The sequence below is a fragment of the Eubalaena glacialis genome, chromosome 16 (assembly GCF_028564815.1).
Source record: "Eubalaena glacialis isolate mEubGla1 chromosome 16, mEubGla1.1.hap2.+ XY, whole genome shotgun sequence".
Taxonomy (NCBI): domain Eukaryota; kingdom Metazoa; phylum Chordata; class Mammalia; order Artiodactyla; family Balaenidae; genus Eubalaena; species Eubalaena glacialis.
The window spans coordinates 874,311-890,353 of NC_083731.1; the positions used below are offsets into that span (position 1 = coordinate 874,311).

Below are 16,043 nucleotides of genomic sequence, written 5' to 3' on the forward strand. Positions count from 1 at the left end.
GATTTGGTTTAATTCACAATTTAATTTTTCAAAGCAGGTTAATAAATAATTATCAATTAAACATTACCGTTTGGAGGCTGATTTATTATCTTAAACGCACCTACTATATTCAATAATTTAAAAATAAATTCCAGTATTTATGATGACAACACCTAGAGATAACATTCGTGTTAAATACATTTTTGAAGATTCTTTTATTACATTACATAATGAATGGACATTTTAAACAGCAATGCAGACACACATTATAACTTTAAGTCAGAGACAATATACTCATATTAAAATTCTGTATATTTCGATAAGGTAAAAAATAAAGCTATATAAACTGATCTTCAGATTTTTTTCTGCAAAAGTAGAATCACACTTTAATAATACTCTGACACATCTTCATTAAAGCTTTGTTTATGGACAATCAGAATGATTCTCACCCCCATTCACCTACCCTCTAACTAAAAAAAAAAAAGAAAAAAAAAAAAAAAAAAAAAAAAAGAATGCATTTGCCAGCTGACACTTTTCCTGTTTTTAAAGTTACAAATGGGAAACTTCCAAAAGAAAGTGCATAGCAAGCTGTTACACTGAGTTGTCAAATAAATACCATTAATTTAAAGATAAAGCAGAAGTGGTTGTATTACGTTATTAATAGTGCAAAACAGATGAACTTAGTGGTTTTAAAGAAAAAGGCCGGAAACTTCCCTTAGGTTGCCCTGAACTTTTGGTTGATGCCCATGAACTTAAGAATAGTTACACAGCATGTGCAAGGCAGTTCTGTAGTTACAGCTGCAAAATCTCACCAGGCCCAACTATGCTTCTATAAACCTGTTACTGCAGAAGGTGGCGTTTCTGGGCTCCGCCGCGGCCCGGCACTGCCACCAGTGGGTCTCACGGGGCCACGGCCCCCCCCCCCGGGGGAGGGGGGCGCGGGTCATTTGGTCTGCGTTCACCCCATGGAATCAAGGGCACAGGAATGGGCTGATTTGGGTTCTAACAGGAGTTGCCAAGAGCGGGTCTTTACTCCCAGCTCCGGACACAGGGACGCTGCAGCTGGGAGGGTCCGAGGGCTGCTGGCAGCCACCTGTCCCGAGGGTGGGGCTCAGAGGCCCCCGCAGGGTCCCCTTAGGATGTGGGATGTGTGTGCACCTGCGGCCTCGGGTGGCCGGGAGCTGAAAGCAGGAGAACGGAGGTGGCCGGAGCAACACGGCCTACAGACAGCTTGCTTTGGGGGATGGCGTGTGGGTCAGGAACCAGACATCTGGACCAACGGGGGAAATGTTAATAAGTGATTAACATGCAGCTGTAAGATTTTCAAAACTAAGGAAAATGCTTAAATTACTTGCTTTAAGGTTAGTGTAAGGCAAGTAAGTACTGCCCACTGTCAGGTGGGAATCTCATTGTCTTGTCTGAAATGTCACTTCGGTGGGTTCTCCTGTCCCTCCTTTGACTTTACTTTTGATCTCATGCCCCTTGCCTATTTCAAATTATCAGGCACAGTCACTTAATAATTTCCCAAACAATTTTAAAAAGACTTTTTGAAGCATGTAAAGGTCAGTAACTTTCATAAGGAGACTTTACTTATCCGAGGTAAATGGTAACCGTCTCAATACAGGCAAAAAGAGGACACAGAACCATCAAGAAGCTTCTATTTTAAGGCTGAAAGATAGAAATTAAAAACCAAATAAAAAGCAGATGAAATGGCAATGAACTGTGAAGAAAGAGCATAGCAAATTATCATACTCTAAATATGCCTTTTAGCTACTCACTACCGCCAGAAACACCAAAAATAAACAGGTGTAGAGAATAAAATCAAATCTGAAAATTCACATTCATCAGATATTGAGACATTCAGCCAAAATGTTCATCAGAATTCAAATGTAAAGTGGCCAAAATGTCATCAACTTAAGAAATAAAAGCTTTAAAAACATACTTTAAAAATTAGATATGATACATTAACAAATAAATGAAGAAAAGAGATTATAAACAGCTATGAAAATACTTCAGTGCAAAGGGAATTTTAAGATTTCTAAAAAAATACATTACAAACAATTTGTTAACTAAACGTACAGAGAATCTGTCCCCCACATGTATTACATTTATACCCATTTTAGGTTCTTAAAAACGACTGTAAAAATGCACACACCGTTGTTTGCAGGGTCTAGTGTGGACCACACACCGGACGTGGAGCGTGGGTGACAGAGGGCGGGGCGGAGGCTGGAGGGCCCTCAGGCAGACACGCCCTCCCACCCCCGTCCCACTGGAAGCCCCACGTCCACCATCCTAGTCTTTGGTATGTTTATACTTCACCTGCTTCACCCCAACTACCTGTGTACCCTTGTTCTTGCTGTTATCTCATCCCCTCGTTTAAACAAATAGTTTACAGGTGAACATTGTACAATCAAACTGAAATTTGAACTTCCCGAAATCCCTAACGTCAAGCATCTCGGAGTAGACTCAGTGTTCACTCCCCAACCAACATCCCTAAATCCCACCCATGCATCCGGCGGGGGCAATGTTTAGCTTCTGGGTGACCCTTTCCTAAAAAGCCATTGGTTTTACCCTCTGAAGTTTGAATCTCAAACTGAAATGTTTTCTTTACGGACTATTAAGGCTATGTTGAACGGGTTATTTCTAGAAATAAGATACTGGTACAGGAAAGTGACAGGGAGTTTACAGCACAGCTGCCTTCTGACGGCTCACCCCCCCCAAGGAGACACGGATAGGACCCCCGGCAGAGCAGGGTTTGGTCAGAGCCAGCGCGGTGGCGGCGAGGGCAGCGATATTGCTTTTCAGGTCGCCCAGGCCACCTTGTCAGACCTGTGGGCCTGACACAGATCTGGGGGACAACACCGCCCGGGAGACCGACCACTCTTAATGGGGGCCTGAGCACCACCACCAGAGGCCGGCCTCTGGCACCCAGGCCCCACCCTTCCCCTCAACCCCCAAAACGGGCATTTCGCAGCGAGGGCACCCCGGTGAGCCGCATCCTCGGGAGCGGGAAGATGAATCGCCTGGCACCTGTGCCAGAAGCTTTACTGGACCGGTTCCCCTCTTCGCAGAGGCAGCTGGGGGGAGGCAGGAGGCGGTGCCCGAAGCACACAGGCCCCAGCCCCTCGGAGGAAGGGATGTGGGACCAGACACGTCCGCGGTCAGCCTCGCTACCGCAGGTCCCGGCGACAGCAGCGGATGGACGGGAGGGAGGGGTGCCGGTCCTGGGATGTCCGTGGGCTGGTTCCGAAAGCAGAGGTTTTGGGGCCCGGGAGGAGGGGCCAGACCCGACCCCGCCTGCAAGGCTCAGCTGCGCTTCCCAGGAGGTCGTGGTGCGGCCTCACCCGGGGGGGACCGTGATCCCCCGCAGACGTCTTCCGGCTCCCACCAGGTGCACCGAGGGCTCGTGTGCGTCCTGCCTGGTCACCGCCCGGGAACGCCTGTCCTGTCCCCTTCACTGTGCGGCTCTTAGCGGCTGGACCCGTGATCCGTGCATCCGGTCTCCCCTCGGGCCACGGGAGCAGGGTCTCTAGCCGGGTGGGGACGCCGGGGGTGGGAGAGGCCCAGCAGGAGGGGGCCTGGCGCCCCCGCCCTCCCAGGGTGCTGCCCAGGGCTGGGGTCTACAGAGAGGCAAGGGGGTGACTCCTGAGAGGTGGTCCTGACACCAAGCACGCGGTCTGTCGGGAACAGAAAGGACAGAGTCAGTGCCGGGACCCCCGCGAGAATCCCATCGAGCACCGTCGTCTGACCCGACGCCCCGACGTGGCTGCCGCCCTCGCTGCCCTGGCCTGGGCTCCCCTGAACACAGCTGGACCAGACACGGAGGAGGCGTGTGGACCGTCCCGGCTGCGATCGTGTCCCTTTCTCGGGTCCACCGTCCGGCAGAAGACACGCGTGAAAACACGGAGCCCCTCCCTGGGCCCGGGCTGACTGCGGTTTCTCTAATGGGGATGCTGACCTCGCCCAACCCAGCGCCCCCAGAGGCATCTCCCCGGCCCACGCGTGCGTTCGGGTCGAACGGGCAGGGAGGGGAGGGGCAGCCGGGCGGGAGACGCCTGCTCTGGGCACTGAAGGCGCTGCTGGACACCTGCCCCGGCCAAGGCTCGGGCCACTCGCTCCAGATCCCCTTTTTTACTTCAAAAGGTGGTCTTTCCTGATGGACCTTTCGGGTGAAGCCATTCCCACCACCACGGATGAGAATGAATGAACTGTGCTCTGGACGCCGAACACCGGACACGTGTGGGGCGACGTCTGCCCAGCGTGTGCGCTGCACAGGTGTGCAGGCGTGTGCGTGCGTGTGCACGGCACGCAGCCCAGGCGGCCGGCCTCTTGGGCGGGCCACTTACCTGGGATGGAACCCACGTGTGTAAAAGCCTTTCTTTGTCACCGTGAACCTAACAGACACAGCACAGCACGCAAAACTTTGGAGGAAAACCGCGCAGTCAGCAAGAGCACAGCACACCAGGCTGCCCGCGGGTGGCCGTTACCTATCCGCCAGCTACTCGCGCCTCGGCCGCGGCTCGGGGTCCATCAGGAGAGGCCGGTCAGGGCTTGGCGCGGCGTCGGCCGGGGCTCGGCAGCTCGAGCTCCTCTGCAAGGCGAGGACAGACACTGAGCCCGCGGAGGGGAGGCCGGGCCACCGGGGAGGCTGCTGCCCAGAGTGGGGCGTTGGCTAACGACCTTGCCCGCTCCCCGAGACCACCCCGGCACGGCTGGGCTCCCCAAGAGGGCACCCGGCCCCGAGGGAGGAGCTCTGTGCCTGTCCCTCTGTCCTGCTCTGTCCACCTGCCTGTCCCTCTGTCCTTCTCTGTGTGCCTGTCCCTCTGGCTTGCTCTGTGTGCCTGCCTGTCCCTCTGTCCCTCTCTGTGTGCCTGCCCGACCCCGTCCCTCGGCCCTGTCTCTGGTCAAACAGAGGAGTCCTGGCCTGAGACCAGAATCTGGGAGGTCCAAGGAGTCACAGGGCCACAGGTCAGCGGGGCCCGGCATCTGAACACTGAGATTTTCTAGTCAAACTGTATGAGCTTCTCAGTAACAAGGAAGAAGAGAATTGTAGGAGCCGAAGAATCACAAGTTGGGGCTGCACAGTGTTCTCTGGTGAGGAGGGGGTGGAGCAGACGAGCGCTGGGGTGGCTGCTCTCTGCAGGGGCGGAAATGCACACAACTGCACGTGCACATGAATGGAGAAACCAGAAGTGCACACGTAGACATAAATGACCTAGGTGTGTACACACATGGTGCCTGCCATGTTTTTCGCTTTAATAGGACAGGTGCAAACAAAAAGCCATCCATCTCAAACGCAGTACGTCCCACAAAAGGGCTAGTTGAGTGTTTGTTCCTTCCAAGTTTTGCAGAAATTGGACGGTTCTCCAGCAACAACACGTTGACCCTGTGTGTGTCCGGAGTGCAGGCTCCAGGCACCCTGGGAGGGCTGGGCGTGGCACACCCTGGGGTCACGGCCACGGACACACAGAGCTCAGGGCCCTTCTCCAAGCGGCCAGAGTCTGGCTTCTGCAAATCAACTCTAAATGAACTCCATCAATAGTCAGAGGATTTAGTTTTAGCCTGGAGTTGGCATGATTTAACCAATCTCATAAGCACCTCCTGTGACTTATTAAAATGTTCCTAATAATTTCATCCTGAATGTTTTCAAGTGTGTGAACAAGATGAAATGATGTAACTTATTCTAACAAATTCTGATGGCATCAGATTAGAAAAATTTCGATTGCCAATAATTACTTGAACTTAAAAAATGTACCATCCTCCTAGTTAAAAAACAGTGCTAAAGCTGTATAGCATATGAACAGTTATTAAAATAAGAAAAAGCCTTTTTTTTTTTTTTTTTTTGCTTTAGGCGTTTTCCCATTAAGCAAGCTGCCTTAGTAAAGCAGTAACACCAAACACAGATCTTCAAAGTGTGCCTGATTCGGAGCACACAGAAATGAGGCATCAGGTACACAAACAACTGAAAACAGATACGCTGTGTCCCTGAAGCCTTGGCTCTGGACGAAAAGCCTTCGATCCTGGGCGGCGGCCACAGAAAACTGTGCGAATGGCTCTATGTGCGCGAGAGAGAGGCGCTACGGCCCTTTAAGGCAAGGTCAGCGCCTTTTTCTAAAAATGATCAGACTTTTTAAAAAAGTTAAGAGGGGCTTTGGTAAAAAAGTTGATCCCAAACACGTCTGTCCTGGCTTTGTCTGCAGCCCGGTGGCACGGCCTGAGTCTGGCCTCTCCGGAGGCCCTCAGTCCCGCCTGCGGAGCGGGCTCTGGGACCCAGGAGCGGCCCCCCTGCCCCGTGCAGGGACCAGGACCAGCCTCGCGGCAGCCGCCTGCGCAGAGGGGGCTCTGACGCTCCCCAGGGACACGTACAGGCACTGGTCAGTGGTCAGTGACGTGGACGGCAGGAGCCCGGCACCCTGCATCCCCGACGCCAGCGGCCCAGGGCTGCCCGGGGCGGGCCTGTGAGCGCGGCTCTGAGCTTAACCGTCAGCCCTGTGCGGTCCTGCGACTAAGTCCCAAACATGCAAAAAGACAGAAAAGCGTCACCTTGTTCCGTTAGAAAGTCAGACTGCTGGAAGTCTGAGAAAGCATAAAGACGGTGGGCTGCTCGACAGAAAGGCACTGGCTCCTAGTCTGCCGGTCCCAGAAGTCAGAGGTCAGAGGTCAGGAGGCCATGCACATCGTTAAACAAGGTGGTTATTTGGGCAAAGAGGTCGGAAGAAGGAACGAAGAAGGGAAGAGACAAGAAAAGGCGGTGAGTCCGGTGAGACGGCGGCAGCCTCCGGACATCCCTGCAGACCCTGGAAACCAGGCCACGCCGGCCCCCGCGGCCAGGCCCGGCCCAGCCCAGGCAGGCGGAATCCCTCCCCTCGCACTCCTGCCTGCGTCCCGCCCGGGAACAGCCCCGGACAGCTGTGAGCGACTCGTAATGAAGTTGTCAGACGTGGACCTGCACCAACCCCTCCTGCGTTTTGTCTGGGCACCGACTTTACAAACCCAGCAGAACCCCCCGGGCTGGGGCACTGAGCTCAGCATTTTAAGCCAGCACCCGGGATCTGAAGGCTTGCCCACCCGACCCGTCACCTGCTGGGAGGGGAGCGGGCCAAGTGCCGTGACTGCGGCTCCAGGCCCCGGAGGTCCACCTGCTTTCCACCCCAAAGCCGGCCGACAGCACTTGGGGACTGAGACCACGGGGCCCCTGAGCTTCCCAGAGTGACTCAGCCCCAGGACGTGCCACTCGCCCTCTCCTGTTGACACCCTCCCTCCTGTCCCTCCCCACCTGCATGCCGGCCCCCTTCACCTGCAGAAGCACCGTGCACTACAGGTGAGACAAGCATCCTGCAGCAACGGCCCTGCTGTGGCCTCTGCCCTCCCACTAGCATCCTTCCTCCTCCTCCTGAGGCCTGCACCTCCAAGGGCAAGTCACAGGGGTGAGAGGGTGGGGGGGCTCACAGGGGTAAGGGGACGGGGGACACCCCCTCCCCAAGAACTCCGGGGAGGGCCAGAGTGCTCTTGGGAAGCTCTGAGTACCATCTCTGTGTCTGATGCCGGTCCGGGCATCCTTCGTATTTCTCATCTTTCCTGAATCCAGAATTCAGCTTGTTGGCTTCCATTTGGGAGTGTGGAAAACAACAGCCCTACCTACTCATAAAGAGAATTTCCCAAAATAAATGCTAAAGTTTGAGCCAAATTCACCATCCCTAAAAATAATGCAATTTTACCTTCAAGATAATGATTAGTTGAAAAAACTTTTAAAAATGTGCACAAAACAATTTGCCTTTTGTATTGGCTTCATCTTTTTCTCTTAATCTTTTTCTTAGTTCAGGGACTAGCCACTCAAGTCTAACCACTGGTCATCTAGGTTCAGGTGTAAAACCACGTGTCATCATGGAATTCGTTAGTAACGGTGGACTGACCGCATTTCCAAACCCAAACCTTTCCCACTCCCCTTTCTAAGGACGGCCCCCACGGCGCCCGGGGCGGTACCTGGACTCTCTCAGTGGCGCTGGGCCACAGCTGCCTGCACAGCACTTTCTTGAGGACGTCGGGAAGGAGGCTGACGACGACGAGCAGGACAATGGCCAGCCAGGCGGGGCCGCTGGACAGCATTTGTATGAACACATAGTACATCCTTTGATAATTGAGGAACGGCCTACAGCGTCGAGGGAAAGAAGAAACATAACACGATGGCAGGAGAAACACCGAAATCCTGGCCTGTTTTCTCTACTTGCACGAAGAGCCCATTTGTTCTGGCAGTTTTCACTTTTGTCGCGACAGTCACTGGACAAGCCACCTAGCCTGCCTGCTGGGACTAATCACAGAAACACTGGGGTGTGACCTTTCCCTGTAACACTGCGTGTTAACGCATGGGAAAAGGAGAGGAATTCTATGAAGTCATCCCAAAGGGGAAAATAAGTCCCCAAAGTTCAGTTTCAGAACAGCGGGAAAGATTTTAAAAGATGAAGTAGGTGATTTTTTTTGTACCTTAGAATCATATCTGCGCAATAGCTATTAATATGGAGAAGATATGCAAGCATGCATATCTTCATGCATTCATATCTGCTCCCATCAGCAGAACGATTAAATACTTAAAAAATTATGCCATAATAGTTTTTTAAAATTGCCATAAAAATAGAGAATGAAATGACTCTCCTGCCAGGTGAATCACAAAAGCCTCTGGAAAGGGGCAATGATGATGCTAAACTTGAATTACACAGCTTCACGGCTCCGAAGCCCCAAGGCCCAGGAGCTGGCTGGGGAGTTTTTGGGGGAGCCTCCCATTTACACAGCCGCTCTGGAGAGCTCGCTAGAACCGCAGGGATCTTTGGCCTGGGGCAGGGTTGCTGGAAACCCACCAAAAGCTGGTCTGGTTTTCCTGGATTTCCTGGTCTCCAAGAATGTGCAACGCATGGATCTGGCCACTGGGGGGTCAGCAACAGAGCGGGTCATTGGGTGGATGTCAGCTCAGCAACCTCCACGCGGGGACCTGATGGACCGGGGAGCCTCTCCCCCATTTCAGGGGCCGCCTGCCCCTCCCGGGAGCCGAGATCAGCACTGGGGTGCCAGGTGGAGGGGACACTGCTTCTGGCCTCCCGTTCGGCCAGGCTGTGGTCCCGGGCCTCACTCGCCTCCCCCCAGTCCCAGCCCTGCTCAGGAAACTCTCCATCTTATGGGGGAGGTGGAAACGTAAACGGGAGAATTACAGGAAAATCCGGCATACGCTGTGACAGGGGAAGGAACAACTGCTTGGGGGACCAGGTGGAAATGCCCGCCTGGGGGGTGACTCGAGGGAAGAGTGGATGAGGCTGATGGGCCGCCGGGTTTCGAAAGATGAACAGGAGCTCACCAGGCAGGCTAGTTAGAAAGGACGCCTGGGCAGACGGAACAGCGCCGGCAAAGGCAGGCTTGTGGCAGATGCCAGATGCAGCCACTTGCTGCCCTCGTCAGGACTGACCACTGTATTGCAATGGTCTCTAGACTGGTTGTCTTGTTTGTGTTCCACTCCCAAGTTCACTTTCAACACAGCAGCCACGGCGACCTTCCTAAAAGTGCAGTCGGACTCTAAAGCTCCTCTGCTTAAAATCCTCGATGGCGGCAGGCTGGGGTCTAGGTCCTACGTGGCCGACAGGCTGGGGTCTAGGTCCTACGTGGCCGACAGGCTGGACCTTCCTCCCGCTGCCGGGCCCTGCCCCAAGGTGTTTGCACGTGGGGCTCCCTTCCTTGGGAAGGGCTCTGTCTGGGGTCCGACTGCCTCGGCCCAGGGCCAGCTCCCCTGGTGCACCCACCATGATGAGGACAGTGCTTTTCTCCCAGGTTTCCCTTTAAATAACAGCTTTTTGGAGAGGCCTTCCTCAACCTTTGATCTGAAATAGGTCCCTTGCTGTAGCGTCCGGTCTGCTCCTCCCTTGTCACATGTATGATGCAGCGTGTCTCCCCCACTGAGAACCTGGCGGAAAGGAGCAGGGACCACACCCGCCTCGTCCCCCGCGGGCCCCCCTGCCCCGGCGCCACGCCCCTCCCACACACAGGAACGAGGTCGTACGGAGAATGAGTGGTCAGCCCTCGAGGAAAGACACCGCAAGACTAGTAACGTAACGACGATTCTATAATTATCAACTCCATACCAGATAATCCCTCCCCAGAGGAGGGAGAAGACGACGTAGAACAGCAACGACCCCCAGATCACAACGTGGTTTATCCAGGTCCAGTAGTGTGTGTCCAACGCCAGCTGAAAGAGGGAAAAGGTGACGGATGGCGGTGTTACCTGGGCAAGGCCCTGTGAGCCCTGGCAGCTGGGGGAGGAAGCCAGAAACCACGGCCTCCGGGTCTGAACACTGCCGGCGACTCTGCCCGGATCCCGGGGAGATGCTCCCACAGGGCGACTCGGGCGACGGCTCAAGGCACCGGTTGTATTTCTACCCAGGACGTTGCTTTGGGATTTTCCAAGACTCGGGTTGGTAGGATCTGGGACCTTCATAATGATATTCCAGGAAGAATCCGACTTGACTTGAAAAAGAGCTAAATTTTCCACAGTACATTAATTTGTTCCAATTAAGATGTATTTTGCTTATACTAGGGGTGGGGCAGATTGCCATTTAAAAGAAGTCTAATCCCCATCCCTTCATACAGAATAGGCTCCTTCCCTCCTTCACCTTCTGTGTAATTCTGACCTTTGCCCCTCGGGGCCGGGGCCGAGTTGGTGGCGGGGAGAAGACCCCGGCAGGGTTAGGGTTAGGGTCACGACTCACTAGGAGGGCTGACTGTGCCCGGAGGAGGCACGTCAGGTCAGGGTATGTACCTTCAGGGTGACCGTAAACACCATCACCGTGAATACCAGCGTCCCGAAGGTCCAGTTCCCAAACATCTGTGGAGACAAGAGTCCACGGCGTCTCCCACTAATACGGATTCTCCTCCTTCGCACTCCGCACGAGGGGCAGAGAGCACCTCCCACTGCCCCGCCTGACACTTCCAGCGCCAGAGACGCGGAGACCCCGCGATGTCGCCACAACGTGAGAGAGAGGCCGGCCGAGCCCGGCTCGCTAGGCCCCGGATCCCGCAGCATCGCCGGGGCGGGCGGTGGTTCCCGGTGGGCGCCCCGTCCTTCCTGCACAGCCGCCCCCGGTGTTGCCCCCTCGTTGCTCCTGCAAACGGTGGCCCTGCTCACAAACCAGAGCAGGACACGCCTGAGAGCTAGAGTCACGGTCTGCACGGGGCCGAGCCCGCTCTTCCCGCAGACGAGACCTTTACCTGGTGGCCCAGCCCACACTCGGTAGAGCGCGTGTCTAGCCTCTTTCACCTGTCGGCTTGGAAGGCAAACCACTGCTGGCATCGTCCTGGGAGCAGTGAGAGCGACAGCCTCGTCCCCTGTGGGCGGCATCGCAGGGACGGGGCCCCGTGGGAGTCATGGAAACGGAGGAGGGGAGACACGACAGAGCTGCACAAGGGCCCGGGGCAGGTCCGCGGCCAGAACCTCGGACACGCAGCGGCCCCCGGACGAGGCCCCGGCGGGACGTGGGCTCGGCCAGCGGGGAGCACACACGTCCCACTGGGAGACAACACGTTTCTCACCCACAGACACAGACACAAGCAAAAGGAAACACCAGCCACTTAAGAGTCTTCCTCCTGGGGACAAACCAGCCTCTTGGACATGTTATTTTACAAGAGTTATTTTCCTTGAGATTTCTACACTGCCTAAGAGCCGACCCATTTCTGGTTGGTCGGATTCTGTGAGCTGGGCCTCTCAGAAAATGCTCCTAGTTCTTCTTTAAGAGAAAACAAAGCTTTCCGTCACAAAGCATTACAAGCTGGAATAAAAATTGCTTTCCCGTATGGTTAGCTTTCAACCGAAGAAACATCCCTACACGCGACTCACTTCAGGCGAGCATGTGGGCTGCAGGCCTTGTGAGGTGTTTACCGAGGAAAGAACCTACTTGCAGAATTCTAGGAGAAAAACCAAAGCGTCAGGACTTTTGTAGGAAACAGACTTAAGGACCCTCATCACTTTATTCTTCGCTTCATCAGCGTGATCAAAACTGGGCTCAGATCCACAGCCACAGTGGCCCTCCCTGGAGGTGATTCTGTCTCCGAGGTGGGGGACACCTGCAGTGTCTGGGGACATTTCGGGGGAGGGGGGCTACTGGCATCCAGCAGGCAGAGGCCAGGGGTCTGCTAACTGCACCGGGGCAGCCCTACCACCAAGAACTCCCGGCCTCACCGGCGACAGTGCCCAGGCTGGGAAACCCTCAGAAACACGGCTCTCTCTTCAATGCTTAATGTCGGGGGCAGGAAAGTTTACCTCTGAGGTGGGTTGCAGCTCGGCAGTGGCCAGCAGGTGCAAGAGGATGCAGCGCCTGCTTCCTTTTCATTGGAAGCTACCGTTTTTAGCCAAAAGCAAAAAGGTGAAGGTGCAGGGAGGGGGCAGCTCTGAACCCCGCGGGCACCGTCAGCTCAGCTGGATGGGCAGGAGCCCTCACAGCCCATGTGTTTGCCACCCCCGCTTGGCAGGGATTCAGAGATCATTTACAAAACTGTTAGATAACAGCAAATGTGGGCGTGCAGCACGAGTGGCACAGTGACAGGGCACCTCCAGCAGCATCGCCATCGGGGACAAAGTTCCGATCACTCAAATGGCTTCTCGTCTCTTCCTGAGAGGGGTGGGACGGTGCTTCCCAAGGCACTGCCGAGATTCCCAGGATTTGGTAGATTCTGGTGGATCTGGGATCCACGCCCAGCCCAGCAAAACACAGGGTGTGATTTTTACAGGCGAACAGCAGTAAAGCACAAGTACCTTGAATCAGATTCGGGCATTTGGGTTGGAACCTGGGCAAGGCTGCACACCTGCCCGCCTTCACCTGTGCCCTCCGCCAGCTGTCGCAGCTCACTGGGAGGTGGTCATGGTAACACCCCCGTAAGCTCCTCTCGGGTTCCTTATTTAAGGGAGCCCTCAGGTCAAGCTGAGAGTCAATGTATTATTGAATTCATTGGCCATTATTTCTCTGGACTTTGGGGGTGATTCACTGGGGCTCCAATCCTCTTTCTCAAAGGGGTGTCCTGAGGGCCGGCCTTTTTCCCAAGTGATATCAGTTCCCCACCCCCCCAGGAAGCTCCAGGGCTGATTTCCTAAAGTAACACGTGTCTCTGCGGAGAACGTCGTGAACTTCTGGGCCTCGCTCAGAGGATGAGGATTCAGTAGGAGGTCTCCAACCTCCCCCGCCACCAGGTCCAAGTTTAATTCCTTCTCCTCACGCTCCACCCTCTCTCCTCCTCCTCAGGAGCATCTTGTAGGAAATCTTACAGCTCATAGAAGCTCTAAAACCTAGACCAGTTTAATTTTTATGTGTAAAAATATTCCACGACACACGTCTTGTGTTTTCTCAAGATCGCAGTCACAAGGAACATCTACTGCATTCGCTTCACGTGCTGATGGGGAACCTCTGCTGAGCGCTGGTGTTCTCGCCCTCAGCCCGCTGGGGACCGCTCACGTCCCAGCTCTCTAGATGTTTACTGGCTTCTATTACAACACGCCCCAAACTTTCAAGCGTTCACCTAGGAATATCCCGCAGTTCAACAATAAAATAATCATTGTCTTATATTCTCACTTCAGAAATAATACAGCTCTTGATGTCTGTGCAGAAAATGCTCCACAAGTGAATTTCTCTTTTTCAAAAGTTATCAATGATTCAATTGTTCTCAACAGATCCACGAACATGCCTACAGAATGATTTAGGTCTTTAGGGGTCACCTCCCAACCATCACTAGAACAGGGCAGCTAAAATGTCCCACCAAGAAGACACGTTCGTCCTCCTTGGAAGGGGACAGCGATGACCGTTATCATCACCGAACCACCTGCTGCCCAAGACCAAGGGCATCACCAGCCCCCTGAGGCTGCCCTTGACTTACAGCTTTGTTTGCAGCTTTATCTGAATTACTACAGAACCAGCCTACAATATCATTTTTGGTTTTGTAAGTGATGCAACCCCCTTACCTGCCAAACAAACAAGAATTTAAGAATCAGTGATTCAGAGCGAGAAGGCTCTGTGCAGAGCCCCCGAAGCACTGCGGGGGTCTAGAGTCAGACCATGGACGGGGTGCACTCGCCACGCGTGGCCCTGGGGGCTCCCCACCTCCTGGGGCTCCTGTCCTCCTGGTGATAAAGGTCGACCCTGGGTCCCCGCAGGTGTCCCTCCGCTTAGTGCTGGTCTTGCTCTCACGCCTCTACGTCTTTAGGTTGTTTATCGTCCCCCGAGCGCCAGTGACCCAAGGCACAGCTGTGGACAAACGCCCAGGTCCAGCACCTCACTTGGTACGACTGTCCCGCATGCTGCTTCCTGACATCACCATGCATCTCAGGAGCTTTTCATGTGACAGGGTGTGCGTGGCCTGTGCTGACTCTGTTCCCACAGGGGCCTCAGAGCTCCTGGCCCGTGAGCACAGGGCCCCAGCCAGCTGGCGTTTTTTCTACCTCGCTCTCCCTTCCGGCCATCGTTTCAGATTCTAACCAACACTTCTGTCCCATAACAGCTGAGCAAAGGCACAGAGGTGGCAGGCGGGGGAGGGATGGTACGTAACCATCTCACGGAAAAGACCCCTTCTAGATGCTGGGATCCAGGTTCCATGGTGGCTCAGGGCACCCTCAGGAGCGAGTAGCAGAGAAACAGGAAACGGCAGAAGCCCTTGGCTCACGGGAAGGGCCTCAAGGCACCTGGGCCTGCAGCTCCGACCACAGCAGCGGCAGGAGGAGATGCGGCCCAGCCTCGTGCCAGGAAGGCCCCCCCGGCCTGCACTCGAGGCCACTCGGGCGACCAGCACCTGTGTCCAGGGTGCATGTCCCCTCCCTGCTCACACCCGCCCTCTCGTGGGCTTGCAGAGCAGGGCCAACCATGTCACCACGTGACGTGAGCGTCAAGCAATTCAGCAGTCGCGTGGTCTAAAACACATACCCTGGGTTTGAGCTCTAATTTCCTGACATTGTACAGTATTCATCTGTCTGAACTTCCACTTCCTTGGCTTAAACACCGTGAAACTGTCCGACTGAAGGAGCGACAGTGGTGAGCGAGGGTGACGCCTGCAGAAGCGACTCACTGCCTGGATCCTGGGACCACGGATGCTCGGGACATGAAGTCTGAGCTCTTTAAGGTACATGTGAGGTGCTCACTTAAAGCTGGGCCCGCAAGGAAATCTCACTAAAGATGCAGAAGAGCAAACAGTAAGACAGCTCGACTCAACTACTGATACATTATGGCCTGGTGGCACCCGGGAACTATTCTACTAAAACTAAGACAAAGAGTAAATTCTTGAAAAATGTAAAGATTTTAGAAAAGTGCAATAAGACTTTGAAAAATCCTCAAGACCAATTTAGGAAAAATTGGTTTAAGTTATAATGAGAGATAACAGCATCTTTCAGTCACAAGGAAAAAGAAACAGACAAATCGATGGGCAAACACACAGCAAGACTCTGAACTTCAGGCCAACCACGCGGAGGGACAAATGGGCAGAGAGGTGTCCCATCAAACAGGACATGCAGTAAACCTCTGTTCACAAGCTCCCCTTCTTTACGTGGACCCTGGGACATCAGGCCAGAAGCAGGACGCCGGGCCCCGGGCCTCTGGATATTCTCCAGGCGGGGGTGGAGCTTGGCCGCGGTCAAAGCAGCGTTCCCGCCGGCCTCACATGCTTGGTGTGTCTTCCTACTTACTTAGGTCAAGTCCGAACAGATCAAGTCCACTTAGAAGCATCACTGACCCCGCTGGCGGTCCCCAACATGGAAATCCAGGGAGTAACCTCAGCAACAGTGACCCAAGTGGACACACACGTCTCTGGGACGACCCCAGTCCTACAGACACGGGGCAGCAACTAACAGCATTTCTACCGACAAGGCACACAGAGGGAGTCACGTTGGAAAATATTTTCGAGAAATATTTTATTTATAATGCACTCCAAAAACACAAAGGACACACCCACAGATTTCTTACCATGTGTGTGTTGGTGGTCACTATCTGAGAGTGGGAAGGAAGCCATGGCAAAAAGAAAAAAGCAAGATACAAATAAAACAACCCCTAGAAATTATG

General features: G+C 54.1%; 1 protein-coding gene across 2 annotated transcripts in view; it reads right to left on the reverse strand.

Annotated features, from left to right (window-relative positions):
• Positions 1–221: 221 nt before the first annotated feature.
• Positions 222–16,043, reverse strand: part of ATP11A (ATPase phospholipid transporting 11A) — a 124,520-nt gene continuing 108,698 nt past the window's right edge. Inside the window, exons 26-30 of one of the 2 annotated variants that reach the window (XM_061171184.1) lie at positions 10,775–10,840; positions 10,101–10,204; positions 7,963–8,128; positions 4,467–4,570; positions 222–3,656 (exon numbers count right to left, since the gene is read on the reverse strand). In XM_061171184.1, coding sequence (XP_061027167.1) covers positions 4,478–4,570; positions 7,963–8,128; positions 10,101–10,204; positions 10,775–10,840 — 429 coding nt within the window. In that variant the 3' untranslated portion in view covers positions 222–3,656; positions 4,467–4,477. The remainder of the gene's footprint in view (positions 3,657–4,466; positions 4,571–7,962; positions 8,129–10,100; positions 10,205–10,774; positions 10,841–16,043) is intronic. The other variant, XM_061171185.1, reaches the window with a different exon arrangement.